Source organism: Pristis pectinata, chromosome 8 (genome assembly GCF_009764475.1).
Source record: "Pristis pectinata isolate sPriPec2 chromosome 8, sPriPec2.1.pri, whole genome shotgun sequence".
Lineage (NCBI taxonomy): Eukaryota > Metazoa > Chordata > Chondrichthyes > Rhinopristiformes > Pristidae > Pristis > Pristis pectinata.
The window spans coordinates 43382205-43407591 of NC_067412.1; the positions used below are offsets into that span (position 1 = coordinate 43382205).

The following is a 25387-nucleotide window of genomic DNA, read 5'->3' on the forward strand; positions in this document are numbered from 1 at the left end:
TTTTGATGGAGTGGATATAGAAAAATCATGTACACTGTGGAAAGTACAGGCTCCTGTGGAATTATTAACCACAGGTTTCCTATCTGGGGTCCATGTAGGGTGATGAGCCATCTTAGAAATGCAGCCAAGGAATTAATATCCAGTCTTGGACAGAAGCCCAATTTTTGTCAGATCTGCCAAGGTCACTGGAGGCAAGCTTCTGTTGCTATTTCACGGTTAACTCTATTTAGAATTGATGAAGATCAGTCACTGAACATGTAATAAAATACATACATGTGGTTATAATGTTGCACAGCCACAATGGGCCAAGTGGCTTATTCAATGTTCATTCCAGGATCCAATATGTTTCATTATGAAAGGATAGTGTACTTTTGGAAGCAAACAGATAGCACAGCACTGTGGTGGAACAGAAATATTTTATTTTCAATTGATGCTAATGAAAAACAGCTTGTAAGATACAGAAAGACCAGCATTTCTGTACCCTAGCAAGCAACAATAGACCTGGTGACCCATACTGGTATAGTAACTTACTGTGTTCTACAGCCCAATCACACATAAGTGCATCAGGCTTGGCAGTTAAAGTATGTTTTCAGGCTCATTCATAACAAAAATAGCACAATCTTTATAGACAATCACTTAAACTATGAACAAAGCATTTAACATTTGTTATTGCACTCAGAGGTACTCAGTTTTAATTGATTGTACAGTACATAATATCAGCAGGTCCTGAGCTGTCATTCAAGTCCTGGGAGTAAATCAGCCACACTATTAACATAATAAGTTGGGACCAACTTGTGGCGTTCCGGGGAATCACTTTCCTGATGGGCCTTCGCCTCTTCCAGTGTGGAAACCCCAGTCAGGGCCAGAATGGTGCGCAGGCCACAATTAGACCCCATGAGAATGTCGGTGTCCAGCCGGTCTCCCACCATGACTGTCCTGCTTGGGTCGACGCCATGCTCTTTTACCATGCACTTGAACATAAAATCATTGGGCTTGCCGATGACATAAGCAGTGCGCTTTGACGCTGCCTCAACTGCCTTCACCAAGCAGCCTGTGCCTGTGGATGAAGAAAGATGGTGAGGGTTCAGGAATGTAATTGTACGTCACATCAGCGTCAGGCAAGAGGTCACACACCAGAGCAGTTGTGCTACAGCTGCAGTTTAAGATGGCTTAAGTGTAAAACACTTTTGTAAGTGTTTTAAAAGTTTTTTCTAACTGGTCGAGTGGGGGCTGGACTGCGCAGGCGCGGTGCGGGCAGCTTAAAAAAGCAAACAGCCTATAGAGCGGGCAGCGGAGTGAGAGGCAGCAGACTGGTCGGGCTTTGGCTAAAGGGGCTTCGGCGTGAAGGGGCAAGGAGGGTAAGTAGCTGGTAAGTAGGTAAAGGTAAGGTTTACCTGTTGTCTATTATAGATTTGTAGGTGGGATTAACTAGGGGAAAGAAAAGGTAGTCAGATGGAGGACATGGTCATATGCTGCAGCTGTTTGATGTGGGAACTCGTGGACCTTGCTGCGGTCCAAGATGGCCACATCTGCAGTAAGTGCTAGAGGCTGGAGGAACTTCGGTTCAGAGTTGATGAGCTGGAGTCACAGCCACAAACAATGCGCAGCATAAGGGAGGGAGAGAGTTATGTAGACACAGTCCATCAGGAGACAGTCACCCCTCCTTAGAGCAGGTACATCTGAAGTTCAGGATGCAGACAGAATGGTGACTGTCAGGGGAGGGAAGAGGAAGAAGAAGTCAGGCAGGCAGACAGAGCAGGGAACCCCAGAGGCTGTTTCCCTCAGTAACAGGTTTTCTGCCTTGGAGGCTGTTGAAGGGAATGACCTGCAGGGGCCTAGCTGCAGTAACCAGGTCTCTGGCACTGGGACTGGTACTGCTGCTCAGAAGGGAAGGGTGGGAAAGAGACGTGTGGTAGTGATAGGGGACTCGATAGTCAGGGAAACAGATAGGAGGTTCTGTGGCAGTGAGCCTGAATCCTGGATGGTATGTTGTCTCCCAGGTGCCAGGGTCCAGGATGTCACTGATCGGGTCCACAGGATTCTTGAGCGGGAGGGAGAGCAGCCAGAAGTTGTGGTCCATGTTGGCACCAACGACATAGGTAGGAAGGGGGATGAGGTCCTGAAGAGCGAGTTCAAGGAGCTAGGCAGAAGACTGAGGAACAGGACCTCAAGGGTAGCAATCTTGGGATTGCTGCCGGTGCCGTGCGATAGTGAAGGCAGGAACAGGAGGAGGTGGCAGATAAATGTGTGGCTGAGAAGTTGGTGCAGGAGTGAGGGTTTTAGATTTCTGGATCATTGGGATCTCTTCTCGGGAAGGTGGGACCTGTACAGAGAGGACGGGTTACACCCGAACCAGAAGGGAACCAATATCCTTGCGGCTAGGTTTGCTAGGGTGGTTCGGAAGGGTTTAAACTAGTTTGTGAGGGGGATGGGAACCGGGGGAGTAGGTCAGAGGAAGAAGGGGATGGGGAAAAGTTAGATCAAACAGGTAGAGAGGCTTTGGGGAAGGAGAAGCAGAATACAGGCTATAAAAGTAGTAAGGTAGATGGACTGAAGTGTGTTTACTTAAATGCAAGAAGCGTCAGGAATAAGGGAGATGAACTGAGGGCTTGGATAAGTATGGGGGACTATGATATTGTGGCTATTACTGAGACATGGCTGACGTCAGGGCAGGAGTGGATATTGAATATTCCTGGTTTTCGGTGTTTTAAGAGGGATAGGGAAGGGGGAAGAAGAGGAGGAGGGGTGGCGATACTGGTCAGGGACACTGTTATGGCTGCGGAAAGGATGGATGTTGTAGAAGGATCATCTCTAGGGTCCGTATGGGTGGAAGTAAGGAACAAGAAAGGAGCAGTTACTCTACTAGGAGTATTCTATAGGTCCCCCGGTAGCAGTAGAGATATAGAGGAGCAGATTGGCAGGCAGTGTTTGGAGAGAAGCAAAAATAACAGGGTTGTTATAATGGGAGACTTCAACTTCCCAAATATAGACTGGAACCTGCTTAGTGCCAAAGGTTTAGATGGGACAGAATTTGTTAAATGTGTCCAGGGGGGATTCCTGACGCAGTATGTCGACAGGCCGACTAGAGGGAATGCCATGCTAGATCTAGTTTTAGGAAATGAACCGGGACAGGTGAAGGATCTATTGGTGGGTGAGCATTTGGGGGACAGTGACCATTGCTCCATAACCTTTAAAATTGTCATGGACAGGGACAGGTGCAGAGAGGACAGGAAGATATTTAATTGGGGAAGGGCGAAGTGAGGCTATAAGGAGAGAATTTGGGAGTGTAGATTGGGATGTCCTTTTTGAAGGGAAATGTACTATGGAGATGTGGTCGATGTTCAGGGATCTTATGCAGGATGTTAGGGATAAATATGTCCCAGTGAGGCAGAGAAGGAATGGCAGGGTGAAGGAACCGTGGGTGACAAGAGAGGTGAAACGACTAGTTAGGGAGAAGAAGGCAGCATACATAAGGTATAAGCAGCAAGGTTCAGACAGGGGCTGTGAGGAATATAGAGTAGCGAGGAAGGAACTTAAGAAAGGGCTGAGGAGAGCTAGAAGGGGACATGAAAAGGCATTGGCTAGTAGGGTTATGGAAAATCCCAAGGCCTTTTTCACGTACGTGAAGGGTAGGAGGATGGCTAGGGTAAAGGTAGGTCCGATTAAAGACAAAGGTGGGAGAATGTGCCTGGAGGCGGCAGAAGTGGGAGAAGTTCTCAATGAATACTTCTCTTTGGTATTCACCAAGGAGAGGGGTCTTGATGACGCGGAAGGGAGTGCTGGTAAGGGTAATGTTCTCGAGGTTGTAGATATCAAGAGAGAGGATGTGTTGAAGTTGTTAAATAATATCAAGACAGATAAATCTCCGGGGCCTGACGGGATATTCCCCAGGCTGCTACGAGAGGCGAGGGAGGAGATTGTTGAACTGCTGGTAAAGATCTTTGAGTCCTCGTTGTCCACAGGGATGGTGCCGGAGGATTGGAGGGTGGCAAATGTTGTCCCCTTGTTCAAAAAAGGTAGTAGGGATAGTCCAGGGAATTACAGACCAGTGAGTCTCATGTCTGTGGTGGGTAAGCTGTTAGAAAGAATTCTAAGGAATAGGATCTATGAACACCTAGAGAATCATGGACTGATTAGGGACAGCCAGCATGGCTTTGTGAAGGGAAGATCTTGCCTCACAAGCCTGATAGAGTTCTTTGAGGAGGTGACGAGGAAGATTGATGAGGGTAGTGCGGTGGATGTGGTCTATTTGGATTTTAGTAAGGCGTTTGATAAGGTTCCTCATTGTAGGCTTCTTCAGAAGGTCAGAGGCCAAGGGATCCAGGGAAGCTTGGCTGTGTGGATTAGGAATTGGCTTGCCTGTAGAAAGCAGAGGGTTGTGGTGGAGGGAGTGCCCTCGGATTGGAGGGCAGTGACTAGTGGTGTCCCGCAGGGATCGGTTCTGGGACCTCTACTTTTTGTGATATTTATAGATGACTTAGATGAGGGGGTGGAAGGCTGGGTTAATAAGTTTGCAGACGACACTAAGATCGGCGGTGTTGTGGATAGTGTGGAGGGCTGTCGGAGCTTACAGAGGGATATCGATAGGAATGCAGAGCTGGGCTGACAAGTGGCAGATGGAGTTCAATCCGGAGAAGTGTGAGGTGGTACACTTTGGAAGGACAAACTCCAGGGCAGAGTACAAGGTAAATGGCAAGGTACTTGGCAGTGCAGAGGAGCAGAGGGATCTGGGGGTTCATATTCACAGTTTACTGAAAGTTGCCTCACAGGTGGATAGAGCAGTTAAGAAGGCCTATGGGATGTTACCTTTCATAAGTCGTGGGATTGAGTTTAAGAGCCGCGAAGTGATGATGCAGCTTTACAAAACTCCAGTTAGACCACACTTAAGAGTACTGTGTTCAGTTCTGGTCACCGCATTATAGGAAGGATGTGGAGGCGTTGGAGAGGGTGCAGAGGAGATTTACCAGGATGCTGCCTGGATTAGAGAGTATTGAATATGAGGAGAGGCTTAAGGTGCTAGGGCTTTATTCACTGGAAAGGAGGAGGATGAGAGGAGACATGATAGAGGTATATAAAATATTGAGAGGAATAGATAGAGTAGACAGTCAGCACCTCCTTCCCGGGGCACCAATGCTCAAGACAAGAGGGCATGGCTTTAAGGTTATGGGTGGGAGGTTCAGGGGAGGTTTTTCACCCAGAGAGTGGTTGGTGCATGGAATGCACTGCCTGGGGTGGTGGTGGAGGCAGAGACAGATACATTGGACAGGTTCAAGAGTTTGTTGGATAGGCATATGGAGGAATGTGAGATAGAGGGATATGCGGGAGGAAAGGGTTAGATAGTGTGAGGGTGGTTTGATGGACGGCACAACATGGTGGGCCGAAGGGCCTGTTTTGTGCTGTATGGTTCTATGGTTTAAGACATTCAAGTTGCTCCAACCCACGGGAATTATTAACAGGAATAAGACCATCAATCTCTTAAATACATCCGTGTTTCCAAAACATTTTTAAATTCATTCACAGGATTTCATGGCCTTTCCTTAAGGCCCATCTCAGAACGCCCATGACAGTGTTATGGTGAGTGGTGCTGCTGTCCACCTAGTAACAGTGCTCTCACAATGCTTTGGGGGTGGGGGGCAGGCGAAGGACTGCCTAGATTCTGACCCAGAATCAAATGCATTTTGGAGTCAGGATAGTGTGTGATTTGCAGAGGCCCATGCATGTGTGGTGTTCAATGAGCCTGCTTCCCCTTGGCCTTACTAGTGAGAAAGCGAATGTACTTGGAGCTGTTATTGAAGCTTAGGTGAGCTACAATGCAATTTGTAGATCCTAAATATTGCAGTGACAGTACAATAGTGGTGGAGGGAATGAATGTTCAGGTGAGAGATTACTCCATCCTGGATTTAATTAATTTTTGAAACACCAGCATATATATCAGATTACTTATTGCTTTCAAGAAGGTGAATCACCTTTTTGAACCAGTGCAGTCCTTCTGTTGAATGTACACCTACAGAGCTTTTGAAGGGAGTGTTTAATTCAAGATGGTTGTGTGACTTGAAGAGGAACCTGCAGGTAAGGTTCTCCTACATTCTTGGGATGGAGAGATGCTGTTGGAGTTGCCGAGATGAGTAACTGTGGTGACCTTTGCAGCTGATGTTAAACTTGAGTATTGTTGGAGCTTCACTCAGTCAGGCAAGTGGAGAGTATTTTGTTACATGCCTAATTTGCCTTATGAATGATGGAAAGTCTTTGGTAATCAGGGGTCAGTGCTCTCAAAGTTGTTGCTTTCAAGTGTCTTGTCCAGTTAAGTTACTGGCCAATAGTGATCTCCAACCCCACCATTCAGTGATGGTAATGGTGTTGTATATCATGGGGAAAATGGTTTGACTTTTTCTTGTCGAGATTGTCTTTACCAGGTTGAATGGATTTCACTTGCCACTTATTAGCCTATCTAACGCTGTCCAAGTCTGACACTGTTGTCTGAGGAGTTGCAAGTACAAGGAACATTGGGAAATTATCAATGAGCTTTCACCACCTCATGATTCAGCCAAAGACATTGATGAAGCAGTTGATGATTCTGGCAGGTACACTACCCCAAGGAACCCCCATAGTGACATCTGGACACCAAAACCATTCTATTGTCAAAGATGTAAAATAAAGCCCTGTGCATGACAAATGGCTAGGTGGTTACATTTGGCTCATTTCCCAGGGGTTTTTCCTCGGACCCAGGAACAGTGCTTAAATGTTCAGAAAATTTCTCCCAGACATCAGAATTAATCTATACTTCATTTACATTTACCATAACAGAGTAGAGAAGAAAAAATAGAAATAAAAAAGTCTTCTTTTGAAGTAGGCAAATAGAAGTTTTGATGGGATTTACCAAGTGGCATTTAATGGTTCATGCAGCAGCAGTATAGATGCAGCATGTAAATTATGCAAGGGTAGGTGGATTCTTTGCTTGGGCAGTGGTTCTTTTCCAAGAGCTCAGAGAGAGCTGGACAAGGGATCACATCATTCAGGAGACATGCGGTAACTAAGGTAACACTTGCTCCAGGCTCCCGATCTGCTTATGATTGCAGGGAATTTTTTGCAGAGAATTTCTCCTCAAATCACCTCTTCTCTCCACACCCCCTCCCAGTTCCTTTTTTTTCCTATTGCCTCTCCCAGCTGATTACATGTTGGGAGGTGGTTATGTCTGGAACTTCATGTTCAGAGTACATTCAGCTTTTATGGGGGAGGCAGGCTTGATGAATTGGCTGAGCTTTTCTACATATCAAATTTTAAATATTTTTTTACCAATTCACAACTCTGTGAATGACTTCCCAGAACAGTAAATAAGGTGTCACAGAGAGACTGCAGATGCTGGAAATCTGGAGTAACAAACACAAAATGCTAGAGGAACTCAGCAGGTCAGGCAGCCTCCATGGAGGGAAATGAACAGTTGATATTGTGGGCCGAGACCCTTTAATACGACTGGAAAGAAAGAGGGCAGAGGCCAGAATAAAGGGGGGGGGGGGGGGGAGAAAGAGGAGCACATTGGTGGGTGACAGGTGAATCCAGGCAAAGGGGAAAGGTAGGTAGGTGGAGGACCGGGGGAAAGTGGGAATGATGTGAGAAATTGGGAGGTAATTGGTGGAAGAGGCAAAGAGCTGAAAACAGTAGACAATGGAATAAAGGTGTGGGTGATGGACAGGACATGAGGGCAGGGGAGGGGAATGATGAGTATAGGGGGTAGAGGGATAAGGTAAATAAAGGGGGGGGGGAAGAGAGAAAAGCAGTGGGGAGTAATTACCAGAAATTAGAGAAATTGATGTTGATGCTGTCAGGTTGGAGACTACCAAGACGGAAATACGAGGTGTTGTTCCTCTAATCTGCGTCTAGCCTCAATGTGGCAGTAGAGGAGGCCATGGACAGACATGTCAGTGTGGGAATGGGAAGTGGAACTAAAGGGGCCGGCCACCGGGAGATCCTGGCTGTTCCGGCAGATGGCACAAAGGTGCTCGATGAAGCGATCCCCTAATCTGCATCAGGTCTCACTGATGTACAGGAGGCAACACCACATGCAATAAATGACACTGATGGATTCACATGTGAAGTGCTGCCTCACCTGTTGGGGCAGGTGTTACACTTAGCACGGTTGCAGGGATAAGTGCCTAGAGGGGGACTGGTAGGGAGAGATGAACGGACAAGGGAGTCATGGAGAGAGAGCGATCCCTGTGGGAAGTAAAGAGGGAAGGGGAAGATGTGCCTGGTGGTCGGATCCCATTGGAGATGGTGGAAGTTGCAGAGAATGATGTGGAGGCTTGTGGAGTGGTAGGTGAAGACAAATGGAACTCTATCCCTGTTATGTCGAGGGGGGTAATGGAGTGAGGGCAGATGTGCAGGAAATGGAGGATATGTGGATGAGGGCTGCATTGATAGGAATGGAGGGGAAACCCCATTCTCTGCAAAAAAAAGACATCTTGGAATTCCTGGAATGGAAAGCCTCATCATGAGAACAGATGCAGCAGAGACAGGGGAACTGAGACAAGCGAATAGCGTCCTTAAAAGTGACAGGGTGAGAAGAGGTGTAGTCGAGGTAACTGTGGGACTCAGTGGGTTTGTAAACAAAAATGTCAGTGGATAATCTGTCTCCAGAGATCAAGGAAGGGAAGAGAGGTGTTGAACCAAGTGAATTTGAGGGAAAGGTGGAAGTTGGTGCTGAATTTGATGAGCTCCGCATGGGTGCAGGTAGCAGTAATGCAGTCATCAATGTAGTGGAGAAGGAATTGGGGAGCATTACCAGTGTAGGTTTGGAACATGGATTGTTCCACGAAGCCAATGAAAAGTCAGGCATAGCTGGGGCCTCTGCAAGTGCCCTTGGCAACACCTTTGTTCTTGAGAAAGTGGGGGGAGCCAAAAGAGAAGTTAAGTGCGAGTACCAGTCCTGCCAGACAGGAAGGCGGTGGTGGAGGGGAACTGGCTGGTCTGGTGTCAAGAAAGCAGAGAGCCTTGAGGCCTTCCTGATGGGGGAAGGAAGTGTACAGAGACTGGACGTTCTTGGTGAAAATGAGGCAATCAGGGCCAGGGAACTGAAAATTGTTGAAGGAGAGCATGCAAAGTGTCATGGATGTAGGTGGGAAGGGACTGAACCAAGGGGAATAAAATGGAGCCGAGATAAGAGGACACAAGTTCAGTGGGGCAGGAGCAGGCAGAAACAATCGGTGTACGGGGGCAGTTAGGTTTGTGGATCTTGAGTAGAATATGGTACCCAGACAGTCACTGGTAGAGACAAACAACCATTACAAGACACTTGGAGACAATCAAACAGCCCGAGTATTAGGTTGATCAGTCTGTTATGGTAACAAGGGCTCCCTAATGGAATTAGAGGACATTGTGCTTATGTTTTGTTTCCCAGCCCGATACCATTCACCATTCCCAGTCTCTCCCGCAGCGTTGGACCTGCTTCCTCAGTTCCTTACTGTCCTCCCCACTGTAACTGCGCCAGCTCCCACCCCGCCAGCCTGCTGCCCTCTTACCCGGAATCCCGCCGCCCTCCAAAGGCAGCAGCGTGTCGGTGTTGGTGGCCAGGAAGATGCAGGCGGGATCCTGCAGGTAGCGGGAGGCCCGGCACAGCTTCATGTACGTGAAATGTTCGTCGAAGCCAACGAGCACCGCGGCCACGGCGGGGTCTAGGGGCTCAGCCGCCCACGTCTGGACGGGCCCAGACCCGGGGATGAGCTCGGGGCCGGGGCCTGTGCCGGAGCAGGCGATCCCCTGGGCCTGCAGCTCCCCGCGCAGGGCCGCGCCGCCGATCAGGTAGACGGAGCCGCAGAGTTTGGCCTCCTGGCGCAAGTAGAGGGCAGCGCAGGGCGCGGTGGCGAACACCTGCTCGCAGCGCGCTCGGAAGCCCAGGCGCCGCAGCTTCTCCACGTACATCTCCCGGCTCTTGGTGCTGTTGTTGGTCAGGAAGAAGACCAGCTTCCCCCGCTCCTGCAGCCGGTTCACCAGCGCCGCCGCCCCGGGGATCTCGCTCTCCCCTTTCCACAGCACCCCGTCGCAGTCGAACAACAGTGCATCCACCGAGGCCAGAACCTGCGAGCACAGAGCCCCGGCCAGGGGACTGCAGCTGGCGGCCATGGCGACAGAGAATGGGCGCCACACAACGCAGAACCGGCATGGCCAATGCCGGCCCCTCTCCACAGGCCACGCCCCGGCCCTGCCCCCTCAACCGACGGTGGCCCGCAGGCCACGCCCCGGCCCTGCCCCCTCCGCAGACCCTAATTCTACATCTTCTTTAAAGAATATTCTCAGACTTCGTACAATTCCCTCCAGTGTCCTGCTCCACCAAAATAATCCTCACTCCATCAAACTTTTTAAATACCACGTTGTCTTTGATGGCCTGTGTCCTGTTAGTGTTTATAGCGCAGGAGTCTGAATGTGTAGCCATCTGATGAAATCGTGTTTGACAAATTGGCACACGTGGAGGATGTAACAAGAGAAGATAAATGTAACGTTGACCCTTATCTCAAGGGGGTTGGAGATTAAAGGTAGCGAAATCTTACCGCAGCTGTATGAGGGATCAGTGAGATAGCAGGGTGCTGGGAATAAATTTTGGGCTCTTAGTTAAGGACAGATTCTTTGTATGTGCTTCACTGGGATGATCATGGATATGAAGGGATTATCCCCCGAGGAAAAGTAAAACGGGTTGGGTCTCTACTCACTGGAGTTTAGAAGAATGAGAGGCGATCTTATTGAAATGTATAAGATTTTTAGGGGACACGTGCTGCACTTGTGTGGTAGCATTCTGTGTTGTAGTGTTAGAAGTGCTTTTAAGTCCTTATATTCTTGTATATATTTAAGGCTGAGATAGATACATTTCTGATTAATAATGGAATCAAACATTATGGGGGGGGGGGGGGGGGAGGCAGGAAAGTGAGAAATGTCGGATCAGCCATGATCCTATTGAATGGTGGGGCAGGCTCGAGGAGCTAAATGGCCCATTCCTATTCCAACCTTTCTCGATGTTCACGGACTTTTCAAAACTGGTTGGTAGGTTTTCCTTATAACTGACATTTAAAGATCTTTTTGAATCATCAGTTTAATCTAACCCAGTACAAACTAACCCATTAAATCTATATTGCTGTTCAGCAGGGCGTGACAGGGAGATGTCGAACACTCAAGTTTAGTGATTGAAACCACAGCGTAACAAAAGTCACACCACAAGGTACACATAGTTCTTAAAATTACATACACCCTCAGTATATTCAACCAGTTCTTTCCACTGGAGCTATTGACGTATAAGATAAAAAGAAGTTTATTAATTTCAAAGTTCAAATAGAACCAAACTCTATAGGGGTATTGTCTTGATGTAATGCACCTGCAGACGGAATATCCATTGTCTCCATTGATCTTTCTTCCTGCTTTAGTACAGTATATTTATTCTCTATATATCAGTATATATAAATATCACCTCCTGATTGCTAAAAGAAATATGGGAAATACGCACCTGAGAATGAATCCTATATTTTGGATTGGCATTTTTATGACTGGCAGTACTCCACTTATAATTAATATTTTCAAGTAATTTTAGGTTTTGCAGACATAAAATCCCACTCCCAGCATGAGACCAATATTACACCAGGGGCGCCAAAATGTAACATTACAAACTACAACTCCCAGCTCGCACCGCGCCGCGCAGCCGCAGTACGGCACGCACAGCTCCTCCGCTGGCTCCACCTTTGGCGGCAGGTCGTAAACCCGCCATTTTGTGCTCCTTGCGACAAGTGAGAGGAAGTCCTGATGAGTTCCGAGAATACGGCAGACGGGCAGCGAGTGGCGGGCCTGAGCGGCGGCGGGGAGGAAGGTAACGCCACGCCGCGGCTTCGGGCCCGGCGGAGGCCACGGGCCTTGGCTGCAACGCTTTAAAGGGGCACCCCGGGGTCGAGGCCGGGATTGGGTTTCTACACTGCAGCGGGCTCGGGGTGAGGAGAGGCCAGTTCATGTGGGGCTCGCCTCAGCGGTTGCAGCAGGATTCAGGCTCCCGCCTTACCCAGTGAAGACATCCCGTGCTCCACCCCAGTGCTCACACCTTACACCCGCTGTCCCCTTGAGGGAAACCCTCGCCGCCATGAGAGACGGCTCCCACTCGCTACCGGGGTCAGCCGCCCCACTCCTCGGTCCCTGGTCCCTAACCCCTCCCCTCAGGTCAGCCGCCTCAGCCCCTCAGTCCCCACCCCCTTCCCCGAGGTTAGCCGCTTCACTTGGACTCCCACCTCCCTCTACAGGGTCAACTGCCCCACCCTTCTCCCAGTGTCAGCTGCCCTACCCCCCACCCCCCTTCGATTCTCATCCCCCTCTTAAAGGGTGACACACCTCTACTCCCTCGATCCCCATCCATCGCTCGTGGCATCTGCTGCCCCTACCCTCTTTGATCACCATCCTCAGGCAACAGCTTACCCTCACCCCGCCATGCCCTTCCTCCTCAGCTAGGGTCAGCTGTGCCCATCACCACCGGGATCAGCCATCCCGATTTCCCTCCTCCGGGGTCATTCCCACCCACCTGCTATTGCCCTGTTTCCACTTCTGCTCAGCTCCACCCTGCATCCAGCTGCTCAATCCCACCTCTGGGGTCAACCCCCTCTGTCTGGATTTGGCATCCCAACTCCTTCCCGGGAGAGGTAGGGCAGTTCTCCCCATCTTAATTCTGCCACAAATCTCCCATTTCTAGTCCCCCTAGTAGGCCACTGCAGGCCCCATCATCATCATCATTTCCCCCTCCTAACTGCCCTTTCTGGTAATTACATTATTGTTTGTGGGGCCAGAATTGCCCCACAAAAGCTCAGTTTCCTGCTTCACAACAGTGATGGTGATGCTATTTCAGAAATACTTAAAAAGGGTGAAACCCTTTAAGACTAACAAAAACTGTTCAAGGCTCTTTTTAAATGTAAATCCTTCCTTTGTTTTTGCATTAATTTTGTAATATTGTCAGCTTTGGCTAACTCACTAATTCAGAAATGTCAGGACATTTTGGTGCAGTACTGTGGGAGTGATACATTGTTGGGCATTCTGTCTTTTATAGCAAAGTTTCTTCTGCCTGTGTGAGTGAATGCAATGGGTCATAAAGATTATTTGAAGGGTCAGGAATTATTGCTGATAACAGTTTGCACATTTGATTATATTTCAGCAGATTAGAAATAATTACTTAATTATTAAGTGCTCCCTGTCATCCAGAATAAAATGAAAGGCCCAAAGTAAATGCAAGTTCATCGTAAACAAGTTTGTGTCTACCTGTTTCTGGGAGAATGAAAGGTGCAACTAAATTTCTCATAGGAAAATTCATTAAGTGGGTCTATTTTTCAGTCGCTGATAGACAATTAATGAGCAACCACCAAACAAGACATAGATACAGCCTATCAATGTCTTGAACTTAAATTTCATCTCTCTGTTTTCAAATCCTTTGGTGGCCTCATCGCATTCTCACTCTGTAACCTTCTCCACTCCTACAACCGTTAGATCACAGCCCTCCAATTGTGGACCCATGTGCATTCGCTACTACGTTCACTGCACTGTGATTTCAACTACCAAGGCATTAAGCTCTATGGATCTCTAAATCTTTAAACCTCTCTGCCTCTTCTGCTTTCTCTCCATTTAAAGTGCTCCTCAAATCTAATCAAACCTTTAGTCATTTATTTTTTTCCCTTGAGCTGGTGTGCTGTTTGTGTCCAGTTTGAACATTCTCGCTGTGATTGCTTGGATTTTCTCTGTTAGCTCCAATTTCCTCCTGCCCTGAAAGATGTCTGGATTGGTAGGTTAATTGGCCAAATTATCCCTAATGTGTAGATGGGTGGTAGAATCTGGGGGGAGTTAATAGGAATCTGGGGAGATAAAATGGGAATATGTAGTATTTGTGTAAAGTGGTGCTTGATGGTTGATGTAGACTTGGTGGGCCAAAGGACCTGTTTCCGTGCTGTATGGCTCCAAATCACATGTAGACAACTTCCAATCTACAATACGAAGTTTGGGGCCTGGACCTATGACCGACACATCTGAATGTCAAACTGATATCATAGCTTGAGAACTTAGGTACTTTGACGTGGGTATCGTTACTTTGAATAAGGTCTATTCCTCCTAGACCTAGGACTCAGCACCACCCCCCCGCACCTGGATCCTCAACTTCCTCACCAACAGACTGCAATCAGTAAGGATAGGCAGCGACACCTTTTCCGTGATCATCCTCAACACTGGTGCCCTGCAGGGCTATGCCCTGAGCCACTTACGTACTTTATCCTCTATACATTTATGTCTGTGTGGCCAGATTCAGCTCTAACTACAAGTTCGCAAATGGCACCACTGTAGTGGGCTGGATCTCAAATTATAATGAGTAAGAGTATAGGAAGGACTTAGAGAGCCTAGTGGCACAGTGTCACGACAACAACCTTTCCCTCAATGTCAGCAAAACAAAAGAGCTAATCATCAACTTCAGAAGTGGGGTAGAGCACATGCCCCTGAATGGTGCTGAGGTGGAGATGGTTAAGAGATTCAAGTTCCTACGTGTAAACATCACCAATAGTGCTGGTCCCACCACGTAGGTGCTATGACCAAGAAAGTGCACCAGTGCCTCTACTTCCTCGGCAGGCTAAGAAATTTCGGCATGTCCCTGTTGACCCTTGCCAATTTTTATGGATGCACCATAGAAAGCATCCTATCTGGATGCTCTGCTCTGCCCAAGACTGCAAGAAACTGCAGAGAGCTGTGGACACAGCTCCGGCCATCACGGAAACCAGCCTCCCCTTCATGGACTCTGTCTACACTTTTCGCTGCCTTGGAAAAGCAGGCAGCATAAACAAAGACGCCTCCCACTGTGGACATTCTCTCTTCTCCCCCTTCCATCAAGCAGAAAATACAAAAGCTTGAAAATGCACATCACCAGGCTCAAGGGCAGCTTCTATCCATTTGCGAACTTGTAGTTAGAGCTGAATCTGGCCACACAGACATAAGTGTATTAGAGGATAAAGTACGTAAGTGGCTCAGGGCACAGCTCTGCGGGGTACCAGTGTTGAGGATGATCACAGAAGAGGTGTTGCTGCTTATCCTTACTGATTGCAGTCTGTTAGTGAGGAAGTTGAGGATCCGGGTGTGGGGGGTGCTGAGTCCTAGATCTAGGAGCTTGGTCTAGGAGGAATTGTGTCTTATTCTAAGTAACGATACCCACGTCAGTGTACCTAAGTTCTCAAGCTATGATATTAGTTTGACATTCAGATGTGTCTGTCATGGGTCCAGGCCCCAAACTTCGTATTGTAGATTGGAAGTTGTCTACATGTGATTTGGAGCCATACAGCACGGAAACAGGTCCTTTGGCCCACCAAGTCCGCATCAACCATCAAGCACCACTTTACACAAATACTACATATTCCCATTTTATCTCCCCAGATTCCTATTAACTCCCCCCAGATTCTACCACCCATCTACACATTAGGGATAATTTGGCCAATTAACTTACCAATCCAGACATCTTTCAGGGTGGGAGGAAGTTGGAGCTAACAGAGAAAATCCAAGCAATCACAGCGAGAATGTTCAAACTGGACACAAACAGCACACAAGTTGAAGGAAAAAAATAAATGACTAAAGGTTTGATTAGATTTGAGGAGCACTTTAAATGGAGAGGAAGCAGAAGAGGCAGAGAGGTTTAAAGATTTAGAGATCCATAGAGCTTAATGCCTTGGTAGTTGAAATCACAGTGCAGTGAACATATAAGACTCTTGAACGGACCCCTTGTAAATTAAAGGTGGACTCTTGACCTCACAGTCTACCTCATCATAGCCCCTGCACCTTATTGCCTATTTGCACTACACTTTCTCTGTACCTGTAGCACTATATTCTGCATTCTGTTAATGATTTTCCCTTGTACTATATCACTGTACTTGTGTTTTGAAATGATCTGTATGGATGGCTTGCAAAACTAAGTTTTTCCACTGTAGTTCAGTACATGCGACAATAATATTCCAATTCTAATGGACAAAAAAAAATGGCCAGTTAAAAAAAAAGGTAGGTACACCACCTTTTGGAGAGTCAAACCCTATGAGGAACCTGTCTTCATGTAGTGGACTTCGCCATTGCGAATAAGCTAGTCCAACTTCTCAGCAACTCTCTTTGTGGAATCAGTGAATGCCTCATGACCCTCTGGCTTACTGTAACACTGAATCAGTGTGCTGTGGTTATTGCAGCGCAATTCGGGAAGCGGATGAGGCTAAGAAAAGTTTCTACTCCAGCCTTAAAATCCCTGGGCTCTGTCTCAAAGGGAGACGAGCTGATTCTTAATGCCAGGATGGGAAGCTCTAATGGGGTTGTCCTCCCAGCAAACTGTGTGGAACATGTTTTTGGCATAACCAACGTCTTTATCACTGTAGAGACCTTATGACAATACTCCCGGTTCAGGCAAGCATGTTAAAATTATATGATTATTCAAACAAGCGACTGCAACGATATCTGCATCATACCACCAGGGTAGATAACGATGACTGTGGACTCCACCTAGTCCACTCTGTTACCTTGAAGCAAAGTAAGAGCGACAATACAAATGTAACTGCAAGAAAATCAATGTTGATGTTCCCAAGCTGTCAAAGATAGCTCTCATGGACAATCTGATAGGCCTTTGGAGAGACTCCTAGCTTCTTTTACATGAAAGAACCAGGACTAGAGGGATGGGTTACATCTGAACTGGAGGGAATCAATATCCTCAAGGAGGTTTGCTAGCTCTACTCAGTTGGGTTCGAACTGAGGTGGGAACCAGAGCAGCAGTTCAGCAAGTGGAGGATTGAACCAGTATGCAGACTGCTTTTGTTTGGAAGCTGAGGTCGAAGTTGTCGTCAGCTCATTCACTAAAGCAGATAGAACCATAGAGTCTATAGATCATAGAACCATAGAACACTACAGCACAGAAAACAGGCCATTCAGCCCTTCTAGTCTGTGCCAAAACATTATTCCGCTAGTCCCATTTACCTGCACCCAGTCCATTAACTCTCCAGACTCTCCCGTCCATGTATCTATCCAATTTATTCTTAAAACTTAAGAGTGAGCCCGCATTTACTACATCAGATGGCAGCCCGTTCCATACTCCCACCACTCTTTGAGTGAAGAAGTTCCCCCTAAACCTTTCCCCTTTCACCCTAAAGCCATGTCCTCTCGTACTTATCTCTCCTAATCTAGGTGGAAAGAGCCTAACTCGCATTAACTCTGTCTATGCCCCTCATAATTTTGTAAACCTCTATCAAATCTCCCCTCATTCTTCTACACTCCAAGGAATAAAGTCCTAACCTGTTCAATTTTTCCCTGTAACTCAACTCATGAAGACCCAGCAACATTCTAGTAAATCTGCTTTCACAAACAGAAGTCTGAAAGTGACAATATAATTTTGTTCATTGCTGTTAAATGAGGGATAAATGTTACCTTGGAACATCCATAAACCTCTGTTCTTCACCTGTTTACATTCACCTGAAAGAGCAGACCAAGATGGCATCTTGGACAATGGAATGCTCTGTCAATACTTTAAGGGATTCATTTTTATTTAAGTTTCTAGAGTGGGCCTTCTGACTCTTGGGCAAGAGTGTCAGGAGCTGAGCAACGTTTGGTACAAAAGGAGCAAAAGTTGAGGTTTGGATTACGTTCAAAATAATTGTTGAGAAGTAGTTTAATGAAGAAGGCAGTGGATTCCAGAGAGATGGTTGGGACTATGGATGTGCATTTGCAGGATGCAGGGCTGCAATAGCTACTGTGTACATATGCCCCTCACACTCTCAATTATTGCATTGCTTGAATTATCCCCTCATTTTACTTCAAAAGTGAATCATGGTAGAAGCATACAAACAAATCCAGAATCAAGAGCATGGAGTTTGCACAAAATGTATAACTTCAGGAATGGATTTGAGGCCATAGAGAAGCAGTCAGCAATAAAGGGACAGATGGGATAGAAGGATGGAATGTTCAACTGTGTTAAATGTGATTGAGAAAGGAAAGGAAAAACGTATCAGTGCAATCAGTCATAGGTTGCAAGTAGTGACTTTAATCATAGATCACAGGAGCAAGCAAGTCTTGCTGCAACTGTACAGGGCTTTGGTTGAGACCCCATCTGGAGTAATTTTGTGCATTTTGGTCTCCTTATCTTTGGAGGGATGTTCTTGCTATGGAGTGCAACAAAGGTTTACCAGGCTAATTCTTTGTTTGACTGTACTGACATATGAGGAGAAATTGAATTAATTAGGCATATATTCACTGGAGTTAGAAGAATGGGAGGCAATCTCATTGATACCTATAAAATCCTAGCTTGACTATACAAACCAGATAGAGGCGTTCCCAATGGCTTAGAGAGTCTAGAACCAGGCGTCACAGTCTCACGATACATATATGCAATTTAAAATCGAGATCAGGAGAAACTTCTTCACCTAGAGGATGGTGAACTACTGGAATTCCATACTACAGGAGGCAGTGGAGGCCAAGTTATTAAATATATTTAAGAAGAAGTACATAATGATAAAGGAATCGAGGGATATGGGGAGCAAGCAGAAACAGGATACTGGACTGGATGATCAGCCATGATCAAACTGAATGAGGAGCAGGCTGGAAGGGCTGTATGGCCTATTCCTGCTCCTATTTTGTTGTTCATAGGCAGAATGGACTGAAAGATTCTGGATTAGAGCAATGGGAAGATGGGATGAGAATGCTGGTTGCATGGTCAAGGACAAAGCAGGAAGAAAAGATCAGGTTTTATTTTTTAAGAAGCAGCGATTATGCTTTTGTGTGTCATTGTCTTCGACCATAAAGATAGTTTTGGCTTCTACAAAGAATCGTCATAAACTGAGCCAGGATTTGTTTAGATATATTTAATTCATTCGTGCTATTGGCTACAAGCACTTATTTTGATAAATGCGTGCATTCAAATATAAATAACAGCTAAATTTTTCAAGCAAATCTTGCTGAGTTACAGACTCTGGAGAAACAGCTCTGAATAACTAACGGACTTTGGGGTTCATGTGGGTGAGGCCACAGGTTTATGTCTCATTCATAAGGTAACACCTACAATAGCATTAACTCAGTATGCACTGAAAAGTGTCACCCAGTCCAGATTGAATGGTCGAGACTGTAAAACACTTAAACCAAATTCAAGGGAAGAATGCTAATCTCTTAGTCAAGTTGCAACTGTTTTGTACAAATTTTTTGTTTGTAATCTATACCTTAATATACAAAGTTGCTTCACATAGATTCAATGATATTCATAAATTTACACTGCTGTCTTTTAATGACTTGTGTGTTATATATCTGATGATAAAAATCCTTCTATTCCACTATATAGATCTTGTCATTTAAAGTATATTTCCTTTGCCTACCAGTACTTCGCGTACTCCAGACATTCTCTACCCCCCTCCTCCCCCTTCCCCCTCACCCCTTCCCATCGGGCAGAAGATACAAATGATTGAAAGCGCACACCACCAGGCTCATGGACAGCTTCTACCCCGCTGTTATAAGACTCCTGAATGGACCTCTTGTATGATAAGGATGAACTCTTGATTTCTCAATCTACCTTGTCATAGTCTTTGCACCTTATTGTCTACCTGCACTTTTTCTGTAACTGTAACACTGTATTCTCCATTCTGTTATTGCTTTTCCTGTTGTACTACCTCGATGTACTTGTGTTTGGAATTATCTGTCTGGATAGCATACAAAACTAAGTTTTTCACTGTATTGGTACACATGACAATAATAAACCAATTTCAATTTTATTTATGCCCATCATGATTTTATAAACCTCTGCCTCCTTTGCTCCAGGGAAGACAGTGCCAACTTATCCAGACTCTCCTTATAACTTGAGTCCTCTAGTCCCAGCGACATCCGTATGAATCTTTTCTGCACCCTCTCTAACTTAATCACATTCTTCCTATAGCATGACGGCCAAAACTGTACACAATATTCCAGGTGTGGTCACACCAAATGCCGTATACAGCTGTAATATGATGTCTCAACCCTTGTACTCAATGCCTCGTCCGATGAAGCCAAGTGTGCCATACACCTTCGCCTTGTCTACCTGTGTCATTGTTTTCTGGGAACCATATACTTGTACCTCTAGGTCTTTCTATTTTACAACATTCTCCAGGGCCCTGTCATTTACTGTGTAAGTCCTGCCCTGGCTTAACTTCCCAAAATGCATTACTTTTCACTTGTCTGAGTTAAATTCCATCAGCCATTCATTTGCCCACTTTCCAAGTGGATCTAGATCCTGCTGTAAGCTTAGACAATTTTCTTCACTGTCCACCACACCAGCTATATTGGTGTCATCGGCAAACTTGCTAATCATGGCACCTACATTCTCATCCAAATTGTTAATATGTATGACAAACAACAGGGGACCCAGCATCGATCCCTGTGGCACACCGCTGGTCACGGGCCTCAGATCTGAAAAATAACCCTCCACTACCACCCTCTGACTCCTTCCACCAAGCCAATTTTGTATCCAATTGGCCAGCTCACCCTGGATCCCATGTGAACTCACCTTCTGGACCAGCCTACCATGCGGGACCTTGTCAAGAGCCTTGCTAAAGTCCATGTAAACAACGTCTGCCACCCTACCCTCATCAATCTTCTTGGTCACCTCTTCAAAAAAACTGAAATAAATTAGTAAGACACAATTTCCCATACACAAGGCCAAACTGAGTTTCTCTAATCAGTCCTTGTCTTTCCAAATGCAAATAGATCCTGTCTCTCAGAATTTTCTCACAACTAATATTACACTTACTGGCCTGTAGTTCCCTGGCTTGTCCCTTAAATAAAGGCACAAGATTGGCCATTCTCCAGTCTTCTGGTACCTCACCCATGGCTAAGGAATTACAAAAAATCTCTTCCAGAGCCCAGCAATTTCTCCCTTGCTTTCCATAACATCCGAAGATGTTAATACTTGATCATGCCCCGCGATTTATCCACCTTTATGCTCTTTCAAGACCACCAACACCTCCTTTCATCATATTGGTAGTTTTAGGACAACACTGTTTCCTTCCCTGAATTCCCTAGCTTCCATGACCTTCTCCATGGTAAATATGAATGAGATGTTCTCATTTAATTCCTCCCAGGACTGCACACACAGACGACCACACTGATCCTGAAGGGGTCCTATTCTCTTCCTGGTTACCCTTTTGCTCTTACAGAATGTACTTACAGAATCTCTTAGGATTCTTCTAAGAGATATCTCGTGTCTCCTTTTTGCCCTCTTTATTTCCTCCTCAAGTGTACTTCTACATCCCTTATACTCCTCAAGGGCTTTGCTTGATCTGAACTGCCTATATCTGACATATGCCTTTTTCCTGACCAGACCCGTTGTAGGCCGTATCTCAAACAGTGATGAGTTGGAGTACAGGAAGGAGATAGAGAGCTTAGTGGAATGGTGTCATGACAACAACCTTGCCCTCAATGTCAACAAAACAAAAGAGTTGGTCATTGACTTCAGGAAAGGGGGTGGTGTACATGCACCTGTCTACATCAATGGTGCTGAGGTCGAGAGGGTTGAGAGCTTCAAGTTTCTGGGAGTGAACATCACCAACAGTCTGTCCTGGTCAAATCACGTAGAAGCCACAGCCTAGAAAAGTTCACACAGCGCCTCTACTTCCTCAGGAGGCTAAAGAAATTTGATTTGTCCCCTTTGACTCTCACCAAGTTTTACCGATGCACCACAGAAAGCATCCTATCTGGATCTATCATGGCTTGGTATGGCAACTGCTCTGCCCAGGACCGCAAGAAACTGCAGAGAGTTGTAGACACAGCCCAGTGCATCACGGACACCAGCGTCCCTCCTAGGACTTGACCTCTCGCTGTCTTGGTGAAGCAACCAGCATAATCAAAGACCCCACCCACCCGGGACATTCTCTCTTCTCTCCTCTTCCATCAGGTAGAAGATACAGGAGCCTGAAGGCACGTACACCAGACTTAAGGACAGCTTCTGCTCCACTGTGATAAGACTATTGAACAATTCCCTTATACAATGAGATGGACTATGACTTCACAATCTACCTTGTGTGACCTTGCACCTTATTGCACTGCACTTTCTCTGTAGCTGTGACACATTACTCTGTACTGTTATTGTTTTTACTAGTACTACATCAATGCACTGTACTAAATGTAACTGCATTGTGTAATGAATTGACCTGTACGATTGGTTTGTAAGACAAGCTTTTCACTGTACCTCGGTACAAGTGTCAATAACAAATGAATACCAATACCCTCAATAGCCCTTGTCAGCCAGGATTCCTTAATCCTGCCAGCCTTGTCCTTCACTCTAACCGTATGATATTAACTGCTCTACAGACATCTCTAATAATTCTGTTATTCTAATATCCATCTCTTATGATTTCTGAGGAACAGTACATATTTAGTTACACTAGTCATCTCTCTGTCTCTCGTCATCCCTTTATTTCCCCTCCCCACCCCCCCCCCCCCCCCCCCCTTAATTTGTTGTACAGGAGCAACAATTATTTTAGTGTCTTCTTAGTACGATCATGCCACAGGAACATTGTATAGGGTATCTGCCCCTCAAACCTATCCCAGTATTTGGTTGGATAAGGAATTATCTGTTCCTCTGTTTATCTTCTTTTATTCCTTGCTTGAGTTCTTGCTTATCAAAAACATAGGTTTCAGTTGAGTAATGTTTGCATTGCTACTTCTGATTAGAATTTATTCGTTGTGTTAACTGGGATTTTTCTTGCAGAAGAACATGATGTTCATAAATGTGGCCGGTGTCAGGCAGAATTTTGCAGCCTGGAGGGGTTCATTACCCACAAATTGCAGAAGGTATGCCAGCGGACCCAGGCTTCATCCACAGGTGGTCCTGAGCATCTCCATGTCAACCAGGCAGCCTTTGAGGTAGTTGGTACTTTATATGTTGATACCCTAGGTGCAAATCTCTCCTCTGTATTTATCACTTTGGTCTTTGCTATGTACTCTGCTCTATAATTTTGTGCCTCCTTTCTGCCTTTTTTCACTCCTTTTACTTCTTATGACTTCCCTTCCTGAGACCTCCCCATCACCACCTCATTGGCCTGCATCATAATAGCAGCAACATTAAGAGAATGTGGTAATATCCTGAGTCATTTTTTTTTGACAATCTTTTAATCTCCTCCTCCTTTATTGTTTGTCAATCCTTCTTCACCTCCTTGTCTCACTTCTCCTCTCTACCCTCTCATCCCAGCTCACTGCTTTCTGCCCCACCACAACCCAAAGCCGTCACTCTCCTCTTCCCCCATCACTGGGACCATCTCTCTTCCCTCCCCACCCCTGGGACCATCTCTCTCCCCCCCCCCCCCCCATTCTTCTTCTTTCCTGCTCCTTCCCCCCTCCTTCCTCTCCTTTTTTCACCCCACCCCCATCCATGCTCTGTCTCTGTTAATTCTCTGAATGTAAGTGATTGAAAAGATAGAATTTTGCCTCTTTGGCTAGGCTTGATGGTTAGCCATCCTCCTTGGATCCCTGGAAAGGGAATTATCTCGTGGGAGAGATCATGTACAAGATTTATGTATCCACCTTTCCAGTTAAAGGTAAACTATTTGTGTAACTGGAACAAATGTTGCCATCCTGGAGCCTGATTTTCATCCAATTCTCCTCTGTGCTTTCAGGAGTCTGTGTCCTTGGATTCGGCAATCACTCTCACACAGTTGGTTGTGGCTTCCCTAGCACAACCTGAAGCAAACAGCAAATCACACTCAGGTGAGGTGGCATTGGAAAAAGCTTAATCCTATGTATTTGTTTCCTTGTCAAGTGAATGGATGTCTGTTTGAAATCAAAAAATATTTATCTTTCTGGTACCCATTGCTGCTATTAGACACTCCCAAATGAGGTATGACGTGTAGCAAAAAAGAAACTGTTGGAAGAACTCAGAGGGTCAAATAGCATCTATGGAGGCAAAGAGATGGTTGACATTTTGGGTTGAGATCTTGCATCAGAAACCCAAAATATCCACTGTCCTTTTGCCTTCATAGATGCTGCTTGACCTACTGAGTTCCTCCAGCAGTTTATTTTTTGCTCAAATTCCAGCATCTGCAGTCTCTTGTGTCTCTGAGGTATGACATGCATTTGGCTACAATTCTCATTAGAATCCCATTAATCTTTTAAAATCCACTCAGTAGAGTGCTTCAAAAGCACTCCTTTTTGAATGGTTTGGCTAATTATGTTGTAACTTAGCCCTGTGACACTGTACAGGCCAAACTTACAGTGGCATGCAAAAGTTTGGGCACCCTGGTCAAAATTTCTGTTATTATGAATAGTTAAGTGAGTAGAAGATAAACTGATCTCCAAAAGTCATAAAGTTAAAGATGAAACATTCTTTTCAACATTTTAAGCAAGATTAGTGTATTAATTTTTGTTTTGTACAATTTTAGAGTGAAAAAAGGAAAGGAGCACCGTGTAAAAGTTTGGCACCCCAAGAGATTTGAGCTCTCAGATCACTTTTAGCAAGGTCTCAGACCTTCATTAGCTTGTTAGGGCTATGGCTTGTTCACAGTCATCGTTAGGAAAGGCCAAGTGATGCAAATTTCAAAGCTTTATAAATATCCTGACTCCTCAAACCTTGGTCCCAACAATCAGCAGCCATGGGCCTCCTCTAAGCAGCTTCCTAGCACTCTAAAAATATAAATAAATGATGCCCACAAAGCAGGAGAAGGCTATAAAGATAGCAAAGCGTTTTCAGGTAGCTGATTCCTCAGTTGGTAATGTAATTAAGAAATGGCAATTAACAGGAATGGTGGAGGTCAAGTTGAGGTAAACCCCCGTTTGACTGCAGAAGACCTTCAGGAAGATTTAGCAGACTCTGGAGTGGTGGTGCACTGTTCTACTGTGCAGCGACACCTGCACAAATATGACCTTCATGGAAGAGTCATCAGAAGAAAACCTTTCCTGCATCCTCACCACAAAAATTCAGTGTCAGAAGTTTGCAAAGGAACATCTAAACAAGCCTGATGCATTTTGGAAACAAGTCCTGTGGACTGATGAAGTTAAAATTGAACTTTTTGGCCGCAATGAGCAAAGGTATGTTTGGAGAACAAAGGGTGCAGAATTTCATGAAAAGAACACCTGTCCAGCTGTTAAGCACGGGGGTGGATCGATCATGCTTTGGGCTTGTGTTGCAGCCAGTGGCACTGGGAACATTTCAGTGGTAGAGGGAAGAATTAATTCAATTAAATACCAGCAAATTCTGGAAGCAAACATCACACTGTCTGTAAAAAAAAAAGCTGAAGATGAAAAGAGGATGGCTTCTACTATAGGATAACGATCCTAAACACCTCAAAATCCACAGTGGACTAACTCAAGAGGCACAAGCTGAAGGTTTTGCCATGGTCCTCACAGTCCCCCGACCTAAACATCATCGAAAAGCTGTGGATAG

The 25387-nt window shown here is 45.8% G+C and overlaps 2 protein-coding genes across 2 annotated transcripts in view; one reads left to right on the forward strand and one right to left on the reverse strand.

Moving 5' to 3' along the window:
* Positions 1 to 397: 397 nt before the first annotated feature.
* Positions 398 to 10162, reverse strand: pgp (phosphoglycolate phosphatase). The gene is made up of 2 exons (XM_052021847.1): positions 9516 to 10162; positions 398 to 1057 (listed from the first exon to the last, which is right to left on the reverse strand). The coding sequence occupies exons 1-2, from the start codon at positions 10114 to 10116 to the stop codon at positions 735 to 737; spliced, it is 924 nt and encodes a 307-aa protein (XP_051877807.1). The 5' UTR covers positions 10117 to 10162; the 3' UTR covers positions 398 to 734.
* A 1567-nt stretch (positions 10163 to 11729) lies between these two features.
* The window catches only part of e4f1 (E4F transcription factor 1), a 43068-nt gene continuing 29410 nt past the window's right edge, over positions 11730 to 25387 (forward strand). The window contains exons 1-3 of the mRNA XM_052021400.1: positions 11730 to 11842; positions 22721 to 22875; positions 23625 to 23715. Of these exons, the coding sequence (XP_051877360.1) occupies positions 11779 to 11842; positions 22721 to 22875; positions 23625 to 23715 (310 nt within the window). The 5' untranslated portion in view covers positions 11730 to 11778. The remainder of the gene's footprint in view (positions 11843 to 22720; positions 22876 to 23624; positions 23716 to 25387) is intronic.

Coding starts and splice junctions, on each gene's coding strand:
- pgp (XM_052021847.1), bottom strand. CDS start 10,116: ATGGCCGCCAGCTGCAGTCCCCTGGCCGGGGCTCTGTGCTCGCAGGTT. Junction 1,058..9,515: donor GGAGGGCGGCGGGATTCCGG/GTAAGAGGGCAG, acceptor CTTCATCCACAG/GCACAGGCTGCTTGGTGAAG.